Here is a 25,211-nt window from a genome sequence, read left to right as displayed (position 1 = left end):
CATCTATTTAATGAACTTTGTCCCCTATGGAAATCACATTACCATCGTTTTTCAGGTTCAACAATCCAAGCCTCAGTCTTTCCACATAATTGCTGTATCCCAACTGTACAAGTAATAACCAACACCATCCTGTATTAGACACGCTAAAGCCAGGCTTATTTTATTCTTAAAATAAAAACAGCAGTAAAGTTGAAGGTTTTTGCTCTATTAAAAGACTCCGAAAATAAACATTTCCAGCAAATATCATATGTAAAGGGCTCTCCCTTTAAGGCCACTCTATCTGGGTTTGCGCCTAGTAGAGCGTCTGCACCCAGCAGAGGTAAGACTGGCTGTCTCACCTTTGGCTAGGGAGGAAGGCTCTGCCTCTACCTCCTGGCCTGTGTTTGCTGCCTCGTTCTGTCCTAAACCCCCTCCATTCCCTGGATCCTGGCAGTCGTCTGTGCCTTCCCTTTGCCTGGCTGCATTGGCTTCCTCCTCCTCAGACACACTGTGTCCCAACAACTCCCCTACGGTGCGGTTCTCTTCAGGGAGCGGGCAATCGGCACTAGTGGTAGTGGATTTGCTCTCTTCCTGTAGATTTCCTTCTTCTACAACCATGATTCCACATACGTCATCAGTCACGCTGGCTAGGCTTTTGCCCTCTGCTACAGAGGTGGCCAGCTCACCCTTACCCTCCGGAGGCCTCAAAGCTTGTTCTTGCAGGGCCAACAGCTCTGTACCCTCCTTGTCTATTCCACGATCATCATTCATCTTCTTGCTGGGATCTGCTGTTGTAGCAGGAGGCTGTTTCGGATCATCCAGCAATTGGGAGCTGGAGCCCTGGGAATGCAAAGGAGCCTCGGGGTAGGCAGCTGTGGCGCGATGCCTCGCTGCCTTGTATCTCTGCAAATACAAACAAACCAACGTGAGAGACAAGCCCAGCTCAGCTACCGTCACTGCAGCAAGTAGCAGCTGGTCCAGGAAAACCTGTACAAAAACAGTGGTGAGCGGCAGCTAGAATCTGCAGGGGCACGGCTTGTCTCAGCAGCTCTCCTGGCCTGGCTGCTGAGGCTTTCAGAGAAGGGTCAGCTCCTGTGAGGAAAAGTGGCGATATTAAAAACTGAAGTCCCTCTCACATTACTTAACACTGAGCGAGTGCATGGCAGACCTGTGGCTCCTGAGACAAAAATCAGGTTTTGGCAACTGTTAATCTCAGTCAGACTCAGGACTTTGTAGATATAACAGTGCAAGTGACAGCTCTTGCTTCAGCTACTGCCAGGACGTAACTCTGAGCATGTACCCTGGATACATGAGGCTATGCACCGCCCTCAGCCACAGAGGTGTGATTTAATGTTTATCAGCCAAAGCAAGACTTAATTTGAAAGCTTAAGATTTTTTCACTCTGTTGATACAGTCTGTGCAGTCAAATTGTTGACAGGAACACTAAGATATCAAGAATTATCTTCTTGTTACAAGGCACTGAGGTTCTCTACAGAATAAAGGTAAGCATATCATCAATAAAATGACTCATTTGCACTTGCTATCATGATGAACCAGTAGAGGTCTGTAAAGAGATTAAAATGGCTACTAGCCATTTTCAAGACTGGATTTCAGAAAAACAGCAACTCTGTATAGCTATCTAACATGCAGCAGGAATCTGGTCTTCAAGACCCAGACAGAGCATGAGCTATAGGAATAAAACCAAAGCTCCTCCCTCTTTTCCACAGCCGTTCCCTCCACAATCAACTCACTTTCAGCTTTCTGCTAAAGGGTCCCTTGAACTGGCAGTAGCATCAAACCTGACAATTTAAGGAAACCATTTTGAGCATGCTGGCTTTCACCACTGCCTTAAGCAGTGCTACTGTAGTCTGCAATGTGGAATTACAGCCCATCAGACAGGCAGCTTCACATTGTAATTCGGTTTATCATTGCAGGCTTGTTCTTTCTCTGTCCTCAAATAGTGGGATACGCACAATATCATAACACATTGGAGCTAGATCAGTCACGTCATACCACTGTACCTGAAATAAACCAGGCACAGGCACGCCAGTTTGTTTTCAGAGTGCTGCTGTGAACTGCCTCACCAGCAGACAATCCTCTGCTTTGAAACCCTCTGCTGAGCTACTCTTATCGGAGTACCCCAGAAACGCAATGATTTAACTCAGACTGTGACAAACCCAAGACACCTAGGCAGCCAAGAATAACAGTTATCCACCTGCAGATATTTAAGGTTGGACTCTTGTCATAAATAATCCCTCCAGGTCACTATGGCATCCATTTGAAGAGCATCTGATTTCAGCTCTAAGTGGGCCAAAAGGGAGGCATACACACTGCTGCCGCTGTTTCTCTCTAAGCTGATATAAAATAAGCCAGGAAAACTGCAAGGCAAATTCCTTCATTCCCGAAATTACTAACTGCAGGAGTGGGAGAGGATGAGCAACCCTGAACAGCTGTGGCCTTCTCCTGCTACTTGCCATTCCAAATCTACTGCTGTAAGTGCTGGCTTCTGCAGCACGCCACCCCTTTCTGGAGGCAGTGACTGTTGACTAGGAATAGTTAACCTGTCTGAAGACTAGCAGAAAAACAGTAAAATCTTTTTTTTTTTTTAAAACACTAACAAAAGCTGGATACATCTGTGGTAGGGAAGCACGCCCGCTTTTGCTGGAGCAGGTTTTGGGTGCAGGCCGAGGACAAAGTCAGTGTGGGAGCCTCCCTTCTTGTCAGGGTCAGGGAATACCGCTCTCCTGCACAGGCAGGACCCAGGCAGTGGTCACGGGAGAGGGCAGAGACAGTGCAAGCCCTGTGTACCCACCACAAGGTGCTAATCCAGGCCCCTCACCCCCTGGCAAGTCAACAAGGACAGAACGATGGAGGCAGATTCCAGGCCAGCCCAGTAGGAAAAGCTTCTAGATACAAAAGCAGCAAGGGGCAATACGGCTTCTTTAGGTGGAGCCAGTAAAGCAAAAGGAACAGCATCAGCTGGCAGAGCTTTGTGCTAAGGAGTTTCTAGGAAAGGGTAGCAGACAGACAGACAGACTGACTTCCTGTTGCAGGCTGACCCTGGGGACCAAATGGACTCTCAGCAGCTTGTAGCTTCCATCACATAAAGAGTCTGTAATGTTACATTTCCAAATTTCCAAGGTGAATACCTCGTTTTACCAGGCCCCTTCATGGATGAATCACACCCCCAATTTTGGCTAAGGAGCTGTTCCCACAGTATCGCATGAAAAGATGCAAATGTACTATCCTTCCTTAAAAGGAACAGCCTCTGTCTCTTGTTCTTTCCCCATCTTGACCCACCTGTAATCTGTCTAACAGAGAAGAGGCCTAGACTGAACAACAGACTCCACAGGTTCAGCAAACAGAATAGACACTCTGAGAAGATTTCCAGCCAGAAATGGGCAACAAGATGACAGCAGCAGTAGCCAGGAAGCAGGACTGGACTGGTTTGACATCTACAGTGGTGATGGGAGACAAACACAGAGCACACCAGGAGAAAGCTATGGCACAACGGACACCGAGGATGATGGAAATGAACTGAAGACAAGACAGCTGACGTGGTGGATTTGCTGAAGAGACACGCATGGGGGTAACAAATGCCAGGCCATGCAATCGCCAAAGGGTCTAACCTGAAAGTTCTCAAAATGCATCAGGGACTTGCAGTGTGCGAGCCGGGCAGCAGAGTCGCTATGGTAGAATTTGTGACACAGCCTGCAGAGGTAACCTGCGACGGGGACCAGAAAATCCAGGCCTGCGAAACGGGAGGGGAAGGGAAATCACAGATCACATTGAATGGAACTCAAATAATGAAAGCATGTTAAAAGGGAAGGGGAGGGAGAAAAAGAAAAATGGAAAGCTTTGCTTCTGTTAATCAGGGATTTGCAAGATGACTTGCTGAATATCTCATCTTACCATAGAATGGCTGTGTGGCCGATATTCAGAGAGAAATCTAGCTGCCAGAGCAAAGAAACTACACAGAGCATTAAGGGGGGGGGGCGGGGAAGGAAAAAAGAATACAATGGAAAACTACAGAGAACATGTGATCTAATGTGATGGGATCAAACCAAGCAGAAGACAGCAGGCGCGCAAGAGGAACACGCAGAGAACATTCACAGCATGAATCATTATTCCATCTGCCACATGATAGTGGAAGGTTACAGCGATATGGAAGATCGGTGTAAACAGAGCTCTCCTTGGGCACAAAACAGCCTCTGCAGAGCTGCCCTCCTCGCAACACGAGTGGCCGTTAGACATGTGAAGTCAGAATCGCTTACAGGGTGGGGACCAGAGACAGCCATCTGGAGGCAACGCTGCCCACCAGTCCAGCAAGATGTCTGAATAACCGCTAGGTAGAGCGTGGGGGTTCTGAAGCGGAGGAAACATGCACAGTTTGGGCTCTGGCAGAGGATGCGATACTGTCAGTACTGCTCAGTATCTCTATACAAGCTGCATTTCTGTTGGAAAGCATTCTAATCAATATGCTTTCAGGCTCCATCTTTCCAGAGCATCCCTCATTTGCTACCTAATTTCTTCAGTACTCCTGCCCTACTTACTCCAATTCCTACCTTAGTAAGGTATCTGGCTCTCTTTCTTTCTTCTTCAATGCAAAAGGCAGCTGACAAACATCAATCACATCCGTATGTTTTATCACACAGTAATAAAGCAACGTTTGGCTCTTTCTCCAGGCAGCAGTGACTTGCACCAGTCCGATGCTGAGCACTATGGCCCAAGAACTCATTACAGCAGTAGATAGAGACCGTCCTCTCTTACAGATACAGCACGTGGCCAGAGAAGGTTCTGTGGGCCTTTGTGCTCAACTCTGCTTGCTTACCATAGGCTGTGTCTGGACAATACTTCTCGCTTCCTTCGTAATCCTCCAAAGACACTTCCTTCAGCCCAGTCTGGAAACCAAAAGAACATTAGTGCCTACGGTATCTATGCCAATTCCCTTCCTGGACTCTTACACTTTTCTGCTAAGCTTGGGAGCAAAACAGAGGATTCACATACCAGAGAAGGAGTTGTACAGCATCCGGTTAGGGCCAGATACAAAACCCAATGTCAGGAGGCCAATTCACTACAAGGGTTATAAAGGTCCCTTACGCTCCAAGCTTGAAGCAGCTTAGCCATGTACCTCCTTCTCGGTAACTGCTCTCTACTGGGAAAATTATATTTATCAAGACAAATCTCCACACATTTGCTATGAGATCAAGCTACTGCTGGGCTATTCAAAGAGACTATGTCAATGTCTTTGTCAGAAATTCTTTCCCTTGAAAAAACATTGCTTATGCTCCTCAGCAACAAGGTAATGTTTGAAGACACCTGTCAGAGCTGTATGGCACAGCAGAAACACACTCCTGCATCCCACACGTAGTGCCTGATTCTTTTGCATTGTCCTGTGCTCTGGAACAAACCCAGAGCCCTCACCCTCCTGCTGCAGGGTAGAAGATTGACTGGGCTCTTGAAACCCTGAGCTCAACCAGCCAAGACCAACTAAGTCAGAGGATCCCACAGCAGATTCTCAGATAGGTCATTCCTTCTCCTTTTGCATAGCATACCTGCTTGGCAGCAGAATCTTCATTCTCTATCAGCACTACATCAAGGTCTTCCTCCTCACCAGCTCCCCCCTCCTCCTCCTCCTCTTCATCATCATCATCTTCAAAACAGCCAACAGCATCCACTGTGATCAACTCCTCTGAATCTTCCGGGCTGCCCAACTCCTTCTCCCCTAGCCTCACCTGTCAGGCACAGAAAACGAAGATCAGATCCACTCTGCACTCTCCATTTAACCAAGGAAGACCCCAGACTCTGAACAGACTGCATCTGAGGAGTAGAAAGCACTGCAAGAGAGGCACAAAGCTGTCTCGCTTCTAGACATATCTAAGTCCTTGTCCCTTTTGCACTCAATTTCTTTAAGCTCTAACAACCGAAGACTAGCAAAAAATGAAAATTAAAACCGGGCTGGAAGAACTGCAAGTCTTCCATCCCTGCAATAGTCAGGGAAGCAGAAAGTTAAGCTGTTCCACAGCATAGCTGCCTCCAGTCCTGCAGAGCTCTCCACTCAGGCACAATTACCTCTTTGGCTTTCTGTTTGTGCTCAGGGGACTTCATATGTTCCACAAACTTGCGAGGGGTCTTGAAGTGTCGGCTGCAGACAGTGCAGAAAGGACGAAGCGAGCGTTTGGCCAGCTAAGGGAAGGGGGACAGTTCAGTAAGTCACAAAAGGCACCACTTCGGAGGAATGCAGATAGAACTTGAGTGAAACAAAGTCAGACCCCTGCATCTAAAACACGCAGACCACAAAGAGAGTTGTATTTTTATCAAAAAGGACTCCCTATCTCTTATCCACCAAAAAGATGGAAAACATGCAGAGCAAAACAAATGCAGCTTATAAAAGGTGTTCTGGCACTTCTCCTTTAGGAGCCAATAAATACGATGTCCCACCTAATCTTTAGCTTGAAAATTTACAGGCCAATCCCTCCATTCAATTCATTAGCTGAGTATGATAGGCCATATGTATTGAGAAAAGTCAAGAATTACAAACTAGAAGTGCTTCAGGCCATACTGACATAGCATGAAGTTCTAACTGGAAGTTCTAACGGTGCTGGTGTTCAGAGGCAGCAAGTAGCACGGTAGTGCCCTTAGACAGTGAGGATGTTACTGGCACAATTTTATGTGCATCCCTCCACTCCATCACTTTTCCTTTGCTGCTCAGGGAACAGAAGATGCTAGACACTTCCACTCAGTCCCTGCGAAAGGTCAGTGCAAAGATGAAATCCATGCTATGGTTGTTACCTTGTGTTCTTGGGTCCTGCGATGTTTGATTAGATCCCCTGTGAAGTGTATCTGACAAGTGTTACACCATCGCTGCTGGGTCTCTCTGAAGTGACAACAGATATATCTGTAAGTCACACCTTTTTACATTCTCCATGGAATACCACAATCTGTTCTTGGCATTGTCTTCCCCAGAATTCCTATCTTTACAGGCTCAGATTTATCTTCTCCCCTTCCCAGCCATTTATATAGGTTGCTTTAGCTCACACTGACAGAAAGGCGCAGTTAAAACAAGTGTCTGACCTGATCTACTGTATTAAAAACCACACAGCAGGTCAAAGTCAACACTGGGATCCTTCAGCAGGAAGAAAGTTGCCTGAAGGAGATTAAGGCCACTGAAACCAGAGGGATTTTGTATCTTACCTAGAACACAAGGGCACTCTGGTGCAGTGAGGAATTTTAGAATCCATGTGGGTCCACATTCAAATTGTGTTTTCTAGCACAGATCAACACTTACCCATCTTTCTCTGACAGCACCTTCTGCTCCTTCACCATGGGCAGTAGCGAAACAAAGCAAACATTGCTCATGTGCTGAATCTCCCCAAGTCGCTGCTGGTGCTGAATTCCAGCCATGTGGGACTGGAAATTCTAAGAGAGAGGTTAGGAGAAAAATCCATTTAAATGTATTCAAAATACAGAAAATAATAGGTATGAGCTACGCTTTCCATTCTCTTGACTGCCGTTTAACAATGAAATGGTATAAAAGCTTAAGAGCATGGCTGCCTGTGGATCCACCCACATTCGCTCTCTAGCAGGTTGCTTGCCAGCTCCTCAGGAGCGGTTTATTTTATCTGCATGCTTGTCATCATTTTTGTATGTTCCTTGCTCCTGAAGCATGAGCCCTTGCAAACAAGTCTCCTGCTGCACCTCCCCACAGCAGCTGGCCATCAAATTCACTTCTCTTGACCACCCATATCACAGACAGACCTGTGGATTTTTACCTGCTGACTGCAGCAGTTGGTCTTGCAGATGTAACAGTAGAATTTAAGGACTGATTCAGGGCTGGGATCAGCTGTGCCCACCTCACAGGTCCAGTGCCCTGGTTTCAGAGCCGTTGTACTGATAGCTCTGCTCTCACTGCTCTGCTGGATAGTCACTTTCAGTGAACCTCCAGAGCTCAACACCTGCCAAAAGAAGGAGTCAAGATTAAGTCCAGTCTCTCAGTAGAAGACACTAAAAATTACACTTGCTTTTTGTATGCGACCTAAGCTCTCTACCCCTTAAGAAAACGCATTTAAGCTTGAATCTACAGGAAGCTGATCAGAAAGACTCTCGTACACACGTGTTCTCCCAGCACTGCTAAATCAGCAATCCCTGGGTCATAGTACCAGGCCTATTAGTACAGATGGTTGTTTCTACAGCCTCTGTAGACATTTTGTGGTCCAGTGTCTGGAGAGTGGAGCAAAAAACAATGCGCTGGTAAGGGACACAACCAGCTCACGTTTCTCCACTGCAGAACTAAAGGCAACTCAGCACCACAGCCCATGGACTAAGGTACTCAAACAAGGGCGGGATGATACTTTCGATCACATCAACTAATGTATCCAATTAAGGAAGACTATCAAGTCTGATTCACACCATGGGTTAAATCTTTTTCTGCTTACAGATTTAGCCAGTGTAAGGGCCTGGCTTAGCACGTGGGCAAGGTATTTCATGCCAAAGACTCTCAGGTCGCTGGCTTCACCCGTGTCTTATTTTTCCAAGCCACCTTTCAAAAGGCTCCCACTTTCTGCTCTTGCCTGCTGTGACGGCAAGTGCCACAGCAGCTGCATCTTTACTACCATCACCTGAATCTTTTTACATCTGCTCTTCAGCAACATAAAGGATGCATTTAGCTATGGCCCTCAATACATGTATTTTTCAGTGGCTCTTTCAATTCAACTTTCCATCTTTCCAGATGAATACTGAAATCTTAACGAACCCCAGCATTCGCAAACAGCCAGCAGTAGGTAAGGTACAGGCTAGGAGAGGTACAAAAGCAGCGAGTCAGAGCAGACTACGCACTAATTGCAGACATATTATGCCTTATTGCCAGGGACAACAGCTTACAGCAGGAGACAGAGCTCCAGACGTGGGTGCCATCTGGTTCCCAGTGGCAACGGGTTTCTCTGGGATGGAGGGGGAGGCTGGATGTTCTGCACCACCCCAGCCTGCATGGAGTGATGTCTACTCACCTCAGGAGCCTTTGGTTCCTCAGAGAATTTCCTCTCTTTAGAGAGATCTTCAGCTGTGTACTGCTTTGCATTGTCTGTACCTAGGAAGAGAGCGTCCTTTTAGCTGCCTTAAATCAAAATAGCAATGACTGAAAAAAACAAAGCAGCAGGTCAATGAAGTCAGGGAGCTTTCCTCGCAGTGCTGTTGGCCGTAAGCCCAGCTCGCAAACCTTTCTCCAAAGAAATCCTTATTAAAGAGGGAAAGTTCCCATCATTTGCATTTGGTAGGCAACAGGTTTTAGGGGACCGATGTTGAGATTTTGTTCCTAAATTTTCTCCTCCTTTCCCCATTCTCTATGACTGGAGGAAGGACATTTCTGACAAGACCCACAGGATCTACAGATGCTGATCTACAGGTGCAGTTCCAGCAAGGAGTGCCCTAGAAGTGCAAATCACAGTGCCCAGCAACTCACCGTCAGCTTGGACATGGGTGCTTGACTCTTCTGCGTCCTTGCTGCCTGTTGCATCCACCAATGCAGACTCCTCAGTTACACTTCAAGGATATCAAGAAAATAACCTTATTTGCCATGTTACAGACAAAGAGATTCAAAAGACACACCAAGGCACAGGCTGGGATCTACACTACTACACTCTCCACTAAACCCTCAAATCAATAAGCTACTGCAAGTGGTATTTCAGGCAAGGATTCAGCAGAAATAAATAAAAACAACAAAGAGTGGGCATTCTAGAATTGATTCAGAAACAGCAGACAAATAATCTGGACAAGAATGTTAGAACTGATTTTTGGATCACTGCCCTCTCCTGCAAGAAGCCGGCAGGGAAATAAGTTGATACAGGAAATATTCTTAGTAAGAGCTCTGAGAGCTCACTCCTGTCTTGACTGGTGACCTGCTGGGAAACTGCAAAACCTGGACAGCACTCCAAGCTGCTCTGTGCATGAGGCAACATGCAGAGACCTGTCAGAACTGAACAGGTTTTCAATGGTGTCTTACAGGGACTTCATCATAACTACCTGCTCTATTCATATCAGTCGTGTTTCATTCCTACCTTCATCATAACTACCTGCTCTATTCATATCAGTCGTGTTTCATTCCAGAGTCCCTACAGTTCTGCTTGTGGGGGAAGTGGAGTTGTACAAGACACAAATAAAAAAGACTTTGCTTTGTTTTATTTGGTACTGGTGATCTGCTAAGGAGAAAAAAGATCCTGAGGGGACTGCTGTGAATAAATGGTTGACTTGCAGAGGGCACAAAGTGTACTTTACAATGTCTTTCTCCATCCCCCCATTTTTCCATCAGGGTTAACACTTTTTGCCATGGCTTGAATGTCTTCTGTCTCAGGCCAGCTCGGTATCCCACCCGCTGGTGTCCTTCTGCCAACAGGGAGCAACACATTCTACACAAGCAAGAACACAAACTGTGCAGGTACTGCATCCAGGGATCCAAACACACACACCCCCCCCACATAATTTACCAGGCTGGTAAGTGATAATGTAACTGGGTTACACGGCTATAAATATGCATCAGGGTTTGGGCAGTGCAAACACGAAGAAAACAAGAGTGGCTGGCATTAACATTATTTGTCAAGTGCTGCCAGCAGGCTCAACACTATACCACACACAGATGGTGACAGCACTCCAGGGCAAGGGTTTGCAGGCTAAACTGCAAATCTAAGGAGCAATCTAAGGGAGCAAAAGCCATCACGAGCATGATCTAAGGAGGAAATGGTATTATATGGATACTTGTCAGGCCATGCTAGAAGTGGGTGTTCAAGGAGAATTTGAAGATGATGAGTGCTTTCTGCACTGGAATGAGGATGTTGTTCCAGGCATTACAGATGGTACATAGGAGAAAAGGCAGAAGTGGGAAAAACCTGAAATGAAGAAGGAGGCTGGTATTCCTGGCCAAAGGTAAATGGAACAATGAAGCATGAAACAAAAGTCTGTGACATGGATGGGGGGAGTGCCCTTCTCATCTATGAAGGACAATATGAGAACAGTAAACTATTTTTTTTCAGAGATCCGTTATCTGTTCATTGGAAGTAAACAGAAATATTTCAAAAAAAAAAAAAAGCTAAGGAATTAGCTATTCTAAGTAAATACCAGCCATAATATATGCATCAAATCTAGCAGCCCCCAACTACTGCCTAGGAAGGGATTTACTAATAGCAGGCTTGCTGCAGTGAGATCTGTCATTCCTCAGACTTGATTCTTTTTTCAGTGTATGTAACAGGACTTTGATTAATACCTTACTAAATATTAATGTAATTAAAATTAAATTAGCTTTGGCAAACAGATTAACAAAGCATACGCTCAAACGCATTTGACTTAGCTTTAATTGAATTTATTCACTTTCTGGCTAATCAGAGTTCATAATTCACGATGGTCCCTGCTCACATAATATTTATCACTCTTTAATGTTTTACATGATCAAGGTAATATCTGAACATCAAAGTAATCTTGGAATATTCTCCCTAAAGCTAGCCATTAATCTCTAATCTACAGATGGGAAACAGAGAGGTGAAGAAACTTCTCTGAAACCATGCAGTAAATTGTTAACAGGGAAGATAAGAGGACCCAGGAGTCCTGACTCATAGTCATTAACATATGTTGGAGAATTCTCAAATCAATGCCTCCAGAAATCTGTATTCACTCCCTCCTCTTCTCCCTCTGCACCCGCTAACAGTGACAGTTCTGGGAGAGGTACGGCATGGCACCATACAGATGGCACCAGGAGCTCCATGATGTGCCTTCCCACTAGATGGCAATACAGCCTTGTCTGTTCTTTCCTGCACCTGGAGAGGCAGGCAGCGCCAAGATGGACCTGCCATGGCCAGCATGCCTGCACGCTGCATCCCTTGCAGATAATAGGATTGCCTCTGTCTATTTTTACCCAACAGACAGGAGTACTGGCGAGACAATCTTTGCAGAAGGGATACAGAACTCAACACTCGTGGATACAGGCTTGGATATATTCCAAGGCTTTTCCTCTCTGCTGATACGTGGCTGCTTACTTCCCTTTTTGGCATTTAGGGAAGAAAATTAGAGAAATATATCAGAATAGAAAAGAACCTCTCTGCTTCTTACAAGAATCCTGGCAGGAGAATACATGAGCAAACTCCACTTTCTTGCGTGTTTACATGAGCTGCTTCTCTTATTTTTCATTCCCATAGTTGGATCACCCACAGAAGAGACCCTACAACACCCGGGATCTCAGCACTATGAGATTTTCTGAATTGTCCACAAGCATCTGAAATACCTCCTACATGCTAGACATCAGGCCAGTACAGTACAGCCCTAATTATTAGAAAATAAAAATAGACAATAATTCTAAACCCAGTAACTATTTCAAAACCCCATTCAATAAATACCTCTTCAGTCTTTTTGCCGCAGGCTCAGTGTTCAGTACAGATTCCGTTGGAATTCTTGTCTCTGCAGGAACACAGAAGGAGATCTCCTTAGCAAAGCAGATCATGCCACCTTCAGCATATTCTCTAACTGAATGGCCAATGGCAATAAAACTCTACTAGAGCAAATAATACCATACACTTGGTTATTCTGAATTCGAGAATTGTAGCGACAAGGTTAGATAATGACCTAAGAGATTCCAGTTTTATTGCAGATGTCACTGTATGAGGTGTCGTCCAGAAAGAAATCTACCTTTATGTCTACTAAGCGGGTCTTAGTGCTAGACCTAGGTGACAAGAACACAGATCATAGGAACATTAATATAAGCCAAGGTGGCATACCTACCTGACAGCAATCATTTAATCAGGTAATTTTCCCCACTGCATATACACTGGTCACAGCCTCATCATACGCCTGCATTTTTAGATTAGGCACTCTTCAGTCAGAAATAACATTCCCAACGTTCCCACATCTGTATTGTATCTGACACTGCAAGAGATTCAGTGCCAGCAGTTTCTGTTCTGACAACTGGAGTACAAGTACTCTTTCAACTCATCTTGTTCTTAGCATGTTGGTTGCAACTGATTTTGCTTCAGGTGTTTGACTCCATGAGATGCTGAGTTCAGCACAGGTAAGACAACATGGAAGCTTTCATTTGAAACCACTTTTACTTTTTTGCCCCCGATCTTAAATGGGGCTTGCTGTCAAAGTGACCTCCGAGAGGCTTCCATGCAAGAGATATGGAGCTAGCTTATAAAAACCAAAAATATCCAGGAAAAAAGGATATACGAAGCACATAGCAGAGGGCTGCCATAGGCAGTTTATTCACAAATAGAGAGAAATGTAGCTGATCAATACTAAAGCCCCCTCCAGTCTTTGTTGCAGGAGTAGCAAAGAGAAGTTTATAATGTCTAGAAGCATTTGTTTCTCTACAGGCTCCCCCTTACCTGTGGATGGCAAGGAGTTGTTCTGCTCTGACCCTGCTCGCCCTCCCTCTGGGATTTCCATTTTCTCATCACCTTGTGTCTGAGATGAAGAACCAGGATCTAGTTCCCGCTTCCTGTCAGGGACCCTCTGGAAGTCCTGCAATGGACAGAGAGTCACTGCCAGCTCTCGGTCCTTCCTCAAACCCAACACACTGCCCAGAGCACCAGACTTTTACTGTGAGACAGGAATAGGAATTCCAGCTCATGCAATGGAAAGGAATAGATGGTTTACAATGGACTGTCTTGCTTCTTGCAAGTTTACATGGTAAACAAGGCACTGCACTTTAATTCCATAGGCAGCCCATGACATTTCTTCAGTGCTTTAAGTAGCAGCTGTAAAAGACCCAACTGCTTGCATAGAGTAGGATCACTTTAGAGAGACTCTGGCAAGACGTCCAAGGGGAGGGAAAAAGAATAGTCACAAATAATCCACCTTCCTTTCAACTATGGAGAAAAGTCAGTCCAAGAGTGGAAGTCTACCTTATCCAGCACATCTTTTTGACAGAATGGGACCAAATATGCAAAAGCTAATCAAAGAGGAGGGATGTACCAGACAATTAAACCAAGAACCATTTCCAGGACACAAGAGAGACCTTAATGGTGGAAAGTGAGAAAGATTTTTACAAAACCAAAATTGTTGATTTTACAAAATCCATGATCCTGATCTTAAAACGAGGGAGAGCAGCCCAAAGAGGCAAAGTGACATGTCCATGGTAGGAACAAGTCATTTGGGAACAACAAACTGCTTTGGAAGGCTAATGGGGCAGAACTCTGGCCTCTGTAAAGAGCAACACACTCAGACAGGATTTCTTCTATTGCAATTACTTCGAAGCTGGTAATTTTGAAGGCCCCTTTTATATCTTAGGTTTAAACAGTTCTGCTACGAGGAATTCTCTCTTGGGCAAGTGACAAGAAACCTTTGCATCATATATGTAAACATGCACCACAAGAACCTTAGGGATGGCCTTATTTCTGCATTTCTGTGTCAGCAGCATGGTGCAAAATGTAGTTTTCATTGTAAGGCTCTGTCCTTTCTCTTTTGCTCTCCACGTACAATACAGTCAACTGCCGCAAGTGCAAAAGGAACACGAAGCTCCCGAACAGCTGGAAACTACAAGCCCACCTTACGAAAGGTCCGGTTCTGCCGCGGGAAGGGAAGGTTGGGGAAGCCCAGTCGAGTTGGCTTTAATGAGACCCCAACAGGTGGTGGCCCCAAGAGGGAATGTCTTGTAGCCTGAGGGAAAAACTGCTGCAGTGCCGGCGCTGTCATGTTAAATCCACGCAGGTTTCCTATAAAGGCAAACACACAGCATATCACCATCCTGCAGTGTGCGAATGCGAGAGAAAATCTTCCACCTGTACAAACAGCAGATAGAGAGGGGAAGGGCTCCTCCACATGAGACCCTGTACTTTACTGGGCACCATATGGGTGCTCTATGCTCTACCCTCTTCAGCACCCGCCAAACAGAATTTGATGTGATAGCAACTATTACTATGTATCAGACTATTTAACTGTAATTGTCACTGCAGGCTAAAATCATTAGAGCAATTATTTGATCTAAGCACACTAGCACTTGTGTTTGCAACAAACAAGGTCTCGCTTTACAGAAATTCTCTGTAAAAAAGGAAAATTCATCCCACATTCGTGCAGCTGGCAGCTCACACCAGAGTACGGATGCTGTTTATCACAAGCCAGTAACAGCATTTCATTTAAAACAACACTGGACTTTTCAAACAAAATATTCCACAGTCCTCTCTGCCACCTGGTTGTCATGCAAGTTCAACATGTCAGCCTAAATGCCGACACTTGAGAGACTGCCATTTCCAATTATAATGCTCTGCTTTCTGAACAGTTCTTTTCAGCATCCACAGACTATTAACTAAGTCTCAACAATTTCTTACGAAGGCCGTCCTTGTTATCCCCACGGAAGTGACCAGATGCTTCGGCCACACCCTCAGAAGCTGTCCACCATTCTGGAAACCTGGATTCACATTCCAATTTTTTTTACCTCACACTTGAATTAGCACATACTCTGGCTTTTTAGAAGCTGTCAAAAGAGGCCAGAGAAGTTTGGAGAAAGGCACTCCAAAAGCTGAAAAACCAAGCTACACTGTTTGAAGCCTGCAACACAATAGGAAATACTCCCCGACATTTGTCTTCAAAAGTAATCTAATCTCTTATTACTTACCATAAATAACCTCCTGCTGTAAAAAGCCATAGCTGTATTAAAAAGATATCTATAAAACAAGAAGTTATCTTCTGCTCTCAGTTTAGGGCCTTTAAAGAACCATACATCTATTTCAACTTGAAGTATTTATATTTTCCTATTCCCATTGCTGAAGCCACATACAGTCAATTAATTATTTATGCTGATGTTTTGCAGGTACAGAGGTACACAGCATGAGATATTCTTACACATAACCCAAACCTGAATGAACAAAAAAAATTCATACCCCTAAGAAGGGCCACACCAGACACTGCAACCATATTACATGTTACGTGTGGCTAGCTGATGTAGATTATTGAAAGAGACGTCACAACTCAACTCTGCATGCAGAGGTGAAAAGAAGAGGAACAACGCGAAGTCAAAGTGCACGTCGAGTGTTCATTACACACACCTTATCCTGCTCTCGTATCTCATTTGCCTCAGGCCCTTAGCATACTATTTAAATACAACTTCTCAATAAGAGATTTTGCTTTAGGGGAAAGGTGAGCCCATGCTAACATCAAACATATCTGAAAGGAGTATGGCTGACTCAAGTGGAGTCAGACTTCTTTCCTGACACAAATACATACACCAATCTTCAGAGCGTGGCTTACCCTTTTTCACTGCCAGCTTTCCTACAACCTGACAGAGATCTGTAGAGAGCCACTGGAGTCACTAGAGAGCCCTCTCGTTAAATGGGCAAGAGAGAACAAAAGGAGCGTTAACAACATGCAGAATAAATCTATTGTCTTCACATCTGGGCATGATTCACAGGCGAGATTAAAATTGCAGGCATTAATCTAAACTAGGCACTTTAAAACTATCCCAGGTACTGATTTTCTGTGTTGAAAAGAGCTGACAGGTTACGACATGAGCAAAAATAAAAACACAGCTTTATTCCCAATATCTTTATGTCAGCAATGCTATTACTAAGGCAGCTTCATGAATTTGTTTTGAAAACATCACATCTGGCAAAAAAATCCACTTGTGGAAACACAGTGATGGAAGAACAGTGATATTATCCACCACACAAATGACAGTCATTTCAGGGGATAGAAATTTCACAAAGTAATTTAAACCCAAACCATTTTCCACCACAATATACTTCATTTGTTTGTACTGCAGGAAGTTTGGGCAAAGACAAGCACACACTGCAAACAAGGTTAGCACATGTGTAACAGACAATGAAACAAATTGTTGTAACTTTCCAACCAAGACAAACAAATAATACAAATCTAAGTATTTTATCTAAATATACTGATGGCAGAATACTCTCTCCACCAAGTGTATGAGGGAAAGCACATATTTAGTATCTAACCCGATACCTTCTAGTGCTATTCCCAGTAGTGAACAGTTGGGCACATGGGATTTTCAACAATTGAAGAACCTCTGTGATGTGGAATAGGGACAAATTAGAAGATGAGGAAAAAAAAAAAAAAAGAAAGACAAACAGAACTGCCAAATACAAGGACTGCAACGGTTCGGCACGAAATAACCATACTATGGTTTCAGTCCATGAAGGATGATTAAATAACTCCAATAAGCAAGCGTCTCCCATAACGACGGTACCTTGCATCTGCTGCATGAGTAAGGCCCGCTGAAGCATAGGATTGGCATTGAGCAGCGATGGTTGATTTGTTGCCCGTAAGCTCAGCATCTGTTGCTGTTGCGGTGGTGGCAAACCCCTGGAAAAGAAGGCATTAATCATAAGAACCCAATAAAAACTGTACCTTTCAGCTCCAGGCATCTAACAAGTATAAAAAAGAGGAGCAAAGAACAGCTGAAGTGCTGATATACATGCATTAGAAGATACCATACACCGGCACTGTATCCTGTTTCTTCCACTCTCCTGGAATTTCCAAAGCTGACAGATTGTCTATCAAGGAATTCGAGGTCAGAGAGAACTCCTTAGCACCAAGCCCACATAAAGCCTGTCAAGCAGCATAAAAAAAGCCCAGGAGCTGATGACTGCAGTTCTACAGAATTATGCAGCACTCGTCAGTAGAAATGAGCGATCTAGATCAGCAGCTACATTTAACACAACAACAAAAAAAGAAGTTTTAAAAACCAGGGAGTTTTCTCAGTAGCTTAAAGCACATTTTTCCAAAACCGATGCCTCCCACACGGACCCAGACAGGCCATAACTGTAAATGGTGCCCCCTAACTGCAAGAACTGGATGGAAAAATAAGGCACAGCCTTCATATTTAAAACACGAGGAGGAAGAAGCGAGCCGAGGAGGACTCTCCGGTCCTAAAGGAGGGTGGAGCAGACATGAGAGAAAAGTCTGAAGAAACTGGCAGGCACTTCTTCAGGCAATTGCAAGGTCAGGCCCACCTCTAAGCATGACTGCTGACACAGCTATATCTGTTAGGGCTGTAAAGAGGGACAAACACGGATCAAAATATCCATGCTGACAAAAAAACACAACCCTCTTAACAGCATTTACAGCAGCTCATCTTCACGTTTGCTGCTCCAGATTGTTCTAGTCTCAGAGCCGAGATATTTATACCAGAAAAACCATACTTTTAAAGGTGTAAGATGCATCCGTGCTCTCACAGCCAGTCCCATACTGGCATTTTAAGGGCAGCTTTGTTTATAGTAGAAGACATAAGAAAATGGTAAGAAAGACTGAGAGATTCGTATTTCCAGCAGAACAGAAAGATTCCCATTCACCTCAGAGACATATGCCTTTATAAGGATAATTACTATAATTTATTAAATAAGGAATTAACTTTCTTCTTAAATTCACATCCCATTGCTTTGACTTTCCAGAGGCTTTACAGAGAACAGTAACTGCAAAAAAATGCATCATCTCAGAGAATTCGTGTTAGTTCTACAAATCTCAGCTCATCGGGGACAACTGCTCCTATCTAAGACAGTTATTTTCTCTCTTGCAGTTTTTAGGAAAGCCCCGTCTATTTGCCTTTTTATTTCTGTCAGTTATCATTTGTCTTTTAACAAACAAAACATGGTTTTCTCCATGCCGCCCCCATCCCCCAGTGCTCAGTCACATCCTCAGCACCGGTGCCACCGCAGAAATAAGTTCAATAGTCTCACCTACGCCAGGAAACACAGCCAGAGAAAGAAAAATAAATAAAGAAGTGAAGTCCAATAATAAAATAAAGTGCGTGTCTGTACTCAGGGCGGCTCGGTTCCGTGCGTACGAGCATTTCTGCGGGAGAAGGCGGTTTTCCCCCCAAGCCCCCTCCTCGCCACCGCCGGGAGGAGGGTCGCCCGGCCCCGGAGCATCCCCCCCCTCCTGCCCGGGGTCGCCCTCGGGGACTCCGCTACGGGAGCGGGGAGGCATCTCCTTGTGGGGGGGGAGAAGAAGACACGAACAGCGGCAGCAGCCCCCGACCCGCCCGACCGCCCCCCTCAGGCACCGCTCCGCCGCTCCCCGAGGCCTCCAGCCCCCCGGCTCTGCCCCGGCGGCGGCCTGCGCCCCCCACGCCCCCGCCTCCCTTTGTCGCCATCCCCGCCGCGGCGGCGGACAGGCCCGCAGCCAGCCCCGACGCGGCTTCGCCGGGGCGAGGAGGGACGGAGGGGAGGGAGGCGAAGGAGAGCGGTCCCCCGGGACAGGCCCCAGATCCCCGGCCTCGCGTAGCGGCGCTTACCGGCCTCCCTGCTGCGCCGAGGGGTGGTGGTGGTGCTGCTGCTGCTGGAGGAGGTGCTGGAGCTGCAGCAGCTGCTGCTGGAACTGCTGCTGGTTGAACATGTCTGGGGAACTGCGAGCGGGGCCAGCCTGAGACAAAACACGGGAGGGCGAGGGAAGCACCGGCTGCGGGGCTGGCGCCTACCAGCACAGCAGCCATTGAGCGGGGCAGCCGCCGCTGCCGCCCATTCATTCACTGAGACGATCCCCCCCTGCCTCCTCCTCCTTCCCCCCGGGGTCATCGCAAGCACCAGCCTGTGGAGGAGGCTTCCAAACCCCACCTCCCCAAACCCGTTCCCGACCCTCCCCTGCCAGCCCAGCCCAGCCCGCCCCGCTCCCCGCCGCGGGGACGCACCGGGCCGCCCGCCGCAGCCCCTTCTTCGCTTCCCCGCCGGCACTCACGGCGTTCACCGCTCCCCGCCGGCCGCCTCCATCTTCCCGCCGGGGACAATAACCACCTGCCCGGCTCCCGGCAGCTCCTCCGGCAGGGCTGGAGGAGCCGGCCGCCCCCGCAAGGTGCGGGATCACTCCCACAGCCCCCGCTCGGGTCGCCCCATCTCGCAGCACCTCCGCGTCTCGTCCCCGGCACGGCAAGAGGAGCGGGGTCCCCTGTCCCTGGAGAGGGCTGGGAGGGGACGGACACCATCTGTGCAGGGGGAATGGAATAAACGGCTGCAGAGGGGGAGCAGATGGCTTTCAACAGCGTGGGTTTTCTGCTCTTTGTTGGGTTTGTTGGTTTTGTTTTGGGTTTTTTGTTTTTTTTTTAAATAGTCCAGGGGAATCTTTGGTAACCATCTCGGCGAGGAGATGGAAAAAACCCAGCACAGCCTCTGGCCATTCGCTGTGGTCACATCCCGGCGAGCCTGCCATGAGAACCTGGAGGAAAACAAACAGGGACTTCTGCAATATTACTCTGTGCTGTAGACTGGGATGACTTTTCTAGCAGATCCATCCCTTTTATTTTTTGTGAGTCTGCAGCAAAACCTTTCCTGCAGCACCTGCTTTCTGTAAGTAAATTAATGTTAAGGGTATTCAGTACACAGCCTCTGTAGGAAAATATACCAAAGCTGTCATTTTTTCTTATACTAAACCTAGCAAGGGTAAAGATGCATTTGTGCTCTTTGCCATTCCAGAGAATCCATCCTGAAATAATTTACTTTATAGTCTTATTATTCATGCCAATAAAGACAATTCATTAAAGGCCTCAGAATTGATTTTTAGCTGAGAGTATTGTAAGCTGAACACAGTTACTGGTGATATACAGTTAGCGTTAATAATTTTCAATGCAGCCGCATATGTTGATTTTTCCTTTGGGCAATTGATTTTACAATAATCAATTTGGAGATGACCATCCATATTAATCAATGACTGGCCATGTTAACGACCAGAGTCCTTTATCCAGTCACAGCTGTCTGCACACAGAGAAAATTGTCTCCTGCTAAGCATTAGAACTTACCGTTCTATGGGATTGTATCATTCCAGGGAATATGTACATGGAGTCTTTTTCAAATCATTTTGCGTAATTGATCATCTGGTCCTGTAATCGTGCCATTACAGCAGATACCCGCCTGGCTAGTCAGCAGTGGCGGCGGAGAGGGTTAATCCTACGATCCTACAAATGTCTAGCTAGTCTGTATATTAGCCAGACATGCAAAAGACAGAATTCAGGTTGTATAAATAAATGTAAATCTGAAGCTGATGTCTTCTATTCTTAATTCTACAATTCAAGTTCTTATAAGTATTCTTTGTATGTCACATTTGGAAATCTACAAACACCATGTTAATGAGATAGGTGAGTAACTAAGTCTACTCTTTTTTTTTTTTTTTTTTTTTTTTTTTTTTTACTGTTAGATATTATATTCTGACATAGTCTAGAGGCTTCCTTCAAAGACTGGGCTTTCTCCTGCAAGGTCCCATATACAAATTATTAAATAAACAGCCTTTTTGAGTTTATGGACAATAAACCACAACCCAACGCACAGATATACTACTGCATCAAACAAGTCTGGACATGGATTCAGCCTCATGCACACACAAGGCAAGTCAGGATTTGGGCTGTAGGAAGTGAAGGCACACGCTGCTTTATCAACCTACAATCCAAAGGCTGATCTTCAGAGATGTCTTTACGCACCAGTCATAGATATCACACCTCCCCAGAGATAGTTTAACTGAATCCAGAAGAGAAGGTTCCAGATTCAGCTAATCACACCGTTCAGTTTGAAAGTCATACAGAGATGTAAGATAACAGCGCAGAAAAATTGGGCTAGGATCCTTTCTTTCATTGCAGGCAATAAAACAGCATCTCTTAGGCTGACAGGCAAAAGGTACTTACTGTCAGTGCCCACTGAGCATTGGAACACAGACCTTGACCTCCCGTCTACTGACAGTTGTTTTTTTCCTGCAAGGAACTTTCAATTATTAAGCAACTTGCTGTTCAGTATGCAGTGGTAAATACATGTCATTATGTGAGAATACACAGAACCTTAAAAACATAGTGCTACAATACAGACTACAATATTATTACTCAATAATAAGCTAGGTATCCACTTGGCTCAGGGGTGGTTACGCAAAGATTGTGCCTCATTGACAAAAGGAGTGAACAAAACAGAATAAGAATTAGAAGGTCGAGGCAAGAAAATGACCCAGGCAGTACCCTGCAATACAGAGAGTGACATCAGTAGAGTTGTTGGATCATCACTATAAGGCAACCTGCATTACACCTCTATATGATTAGATCGGGGTTACGAAGTTTTTTGGCAGATTTGTTGACAGACCGTACAAATGCTTTTTATTCAGGAACTGGATTGCATTATATAGCCAAGTTTTTGTTGGGCTATATGAATTTCTTACAGGGACCGGATCAGGCATTCAGATAACTGTAGATTTCTAGTTTTCAGCACATGACTGGACTGTGCAGTTGTATGTTTTAATTTTGGCTTTGAAAAAGACTTGGTATGCAACCCTTGGTGAAGCCACATAGCTTTTGAAAATCCAAGTGTGTTTCTCAGTGCCTATGACAGCACCAAGAAACTGCAATGCCCACAGTTTCCTCTGCAATCCGCAAGGACGGTGTTATTACTCATCCATTTCACTAGGATACAACTAGTTCTCACCATAATGTCTTTAAACCTCCCAAACTCCTTGGAGGAAAAAGGCATATGGAGCTTTAAAGTACTTTTTCTTCTTGGCTTTTAGGGCCTGTCCATTGAAAGAATGGGTTGAGTTTCACCAGACCCACTCTCAATAGCTGATATTAATTACTGGAGTTACACTGTTTCCCATGTCTGTTTTATCTGGAGGAAGACGGTATTCACGCATGAGAAAGCGGTAGCACACAACATTTCAAAGCAAAATGATCTGTGCATTAGAGGATGTTTGCACCCACTCTTTGTTCTATTGCTCTAGAAACCTATTCCCAATATTTCTTGATTGGCAGGACAGGCCGACAGAATGTAAACTAAGATACTAGCTTTACACCCATTTTGCCACTCGGCCAATTAGCTTCTATCAGGGATTTTCAGTCACAAGGTAAAATATATTCCAGGAGCTATTTTGTATCATCTCACTGGATGTGGAAAGCACAGGGAACTCAGCTTTGTTGCTCTTAAAATATAAATTTAAACTCACATCCATGTCCAGATTCCTTTCCTAAGGGGCTACAACATTCAGTTTATTTCTTCCCTTATGTATATTCTGGCTTCTGTGGAGTCACACCAAAAATAAGCTTGACCCAGTGTCTCATACACTAGATTTACCTTATTTTACATCTTTTTGAGGGATTCTCAGACCAGTTCAGCAAATTTCCTGTTTGAGAACAGAAGAGAAAATGAGGAAGCATTTCACTATTTTATTCTACAAAGAAAAAGGTCTGTATTTGAAAATCAAAAACTAAAGGCTGTTTTTCTTTCTGATAGCTTTTCCAACCAATAGGAAAAATATAGAGAAACTTTTTATTTCTGAGCAACTGATACCACGAGCGATCAATGTTACTCTGGTATCATTGCTACTATAGTAGCATCTAAGTACCTATAAAACAGATACTTAAATTGTTTTTATCTCCATAGGCAGCTTTACATAGTCATGTAAATTTAAGAGGCTAATTTTAATTAAGTTTTTTAACTAACAGCTGTAAAATGCATTCTATAATGATAGAGACACTGACAATCCTAGCCCTGATTCTTTGTGGAACTTATATTCTAACCTCTGCTTGTAAACAATTTAAATTCTTACCTGTATTTACAAATATTTCTTAGGAATCCAAAGGGCCAAGAGCACCCAATTCATGACCCACCGTGAAGTGTTCTGAACATTCACAGCTCTACCTGCAGTCAACAGAAAGAGTTTGCAGATAACTAGGAGAATCTTAAGCTAATTGTATTCCACATTTTTGCCTTTTTTTTCGCTGAGGACTAGATGTGTTAATTTTGCAAGGGCAAGGAATGAGGGACAGAATCCAGCACTCAAGTGTCTATTTCTAATTATGCTAACTAAACTGGGAGTTCTATTTGCATGAGGTGACAAAATGAGTGTACAAAGCTGTCGTTATGTTGATAGCCATACATAGAAACATGCATAGTTATGCCCACATGCATTTTTAGGGATTCATATTAAAGTACATCCAGAAATATTTATAGCACCTTGAGGTGAAAAAAAAAAATCTCTCATCCTCCTTGTTTTACTTTGTTCAAGTCTTAAGATTTCTTTCTACCAAGGTAGAAAGAAATAGATTTTTCCCCATCTACTCCAGTTTATAAAATTCCTTTTTATTTTACAGTCATTGCAGTTTTTCAGTATTTCCCATGAAGGATTATCACATGGTTGTTTTTCCTCCTAAAACTGCTACATGCTGCCACATAAGTCACAGGTGGGAGATATTACAGAATAAAAAGGCCTGTGTGCTGCTAACATCCTTCCAACTCAGTTTCTTGCAGGAGAGAAAATGGAAGGCTTTAGGAGTGATTCTGAGTGCCTGCAGTTCTCTCTTTCATCAATGGGAGGTGTAGGTTTCCAAAGCTTCTCGAAACCCAAGCCTTGCTGTCTCTGACTCTGGAGTTCAGGTCTCTGGGCTGTGCGATTACAACTGCTGCAGAAGTGTTTAGATAGACTCCACGACATGAATGTGTTCTTGTAGGAGTAGCACTGCAGGCATAAACTGTGGTCTCGTTTGCTTACAAGCATCTCTGCAAGACAGGGAAAACAGGAGCACGTTTTGTGCATCTAACAGTTTGACACTAATATTGATCTGCTGAGAAATCTATGTAAAGTTTGCCAATATTTCTGCAGGTTTTTAGCACTTCTGCCACCCCTTTTCTCCCTTTCTTCTCTACCTGGAGAGCACGCTATTAACTCTCCTTATCCCCCCAGAGTACTTTTGCCCTTTGAGTACAGTAAGTTAGACCAAGGAACGCCTTAGACACTCTCCAAGAATCAAGTACCAGTTTCACAGAAAAATAAAACCAAAGACCAAATGAAAGAATACCTGCAAAGAAATCACACTTAACCTTTAATGCTGTACTAGCTCCTTAACTAGCAATAAGCCCTATTTCCCCCCATAGTCTTGAATATCAGCTGTTGACATTCTGTACTTTCAATATGCTTTCATAAACCTTTCTCAAAGCATATGTATTAATTTAATTTTAGATTTTTCCAGAAAACAGTATAATCCTGAATTATTATTCCTGTACTGAAGTGGGCTCAGCCAGAACAAAATACCTGCTTAGAACGTCAGCCAGGGAGTAGAATAACATACTTTCAGGTTGAGGTTTCTATTGTTAGCAAAAACATTGATAGCCACAATCAAATAATCGCTTTTGTGGAAGCATTAAAGGCAGGTGTGGATTCATGGGAGTGGGGTAGGGGGACAAGGGGAGCAAAGTCAAGTCACATTATGTACTGCTAAGCAGCTAATGCTGTTGTCAGGGAGCAGCAAGAGCAGGGCTGCTCCCCAGGGGAAGGGGAGGCAGGAACCAAAGGAT

At 44.7% G+C, this 25,211-nt stretch overlaps 1 protein-coding gene across 1 annotated transcript; it reads right to left on the bottom strand.

The window, feature by feature from the left end:
- Window positions 1–132: 132 nt before the first annotated feature.
- Window positions 133–19,771, bottom strand: CIZ1 (CDKN1A interacting zinc finger protein 1). The gene is made up of 16 exons (XM_063352901.1): window positions 19,639–19,771; window positions 19,199–19,326; window positions 17,153–17,268; window positions 14,500–14,666; window positions 13,338–13,473; window positions 12,354–12,414; window positions 9,437–9,516; window positions 8,985–9,064; window positions 7,752–7,934; window positions 7,268–7,398; window positions 6,772–6,856; window positions 6,052–6,165; window positions 5,535–5,714; window positions 4,811–4,880; window positions 3,609–3,730; window positions 133–882 (listed from the first exon to the last, which is right to left on the bottom strand). Exons 2-16 carry the CDS (start codon window positions 19,297–19,299, stop codon window positions 277–279), a joined length of 2,232 nt encoding a protein of 743 aa, XP_063208971.1. The 5' UTR covers window positions 19,300–19,326; window positions 19,639–19,771; the 3' UTR covers window positions 133–276.
- Between the last annotated feature and the right edge of the window lie 5,440 nt (window positions 19,772–25,211).

The sequence above is a fragment of the Chroicocephalus ridibundus genome, chromosome 15, assembly GCF_963924245.1.
Source record: "Chroicocephalus ridibundus chromosome 15, bChrRid1.1, whole genome shotgun sequence".
NCBI classification, from domain to species: Eukaryota; Metazoa; Chordata; class Aves; order Charadriiformes; family Laridae; genus Chroicocephalus; species Chroicocephalus ridibundus.
This window is presented reverse-complemented; position numbering and strand designations above follow the sequence as displayed.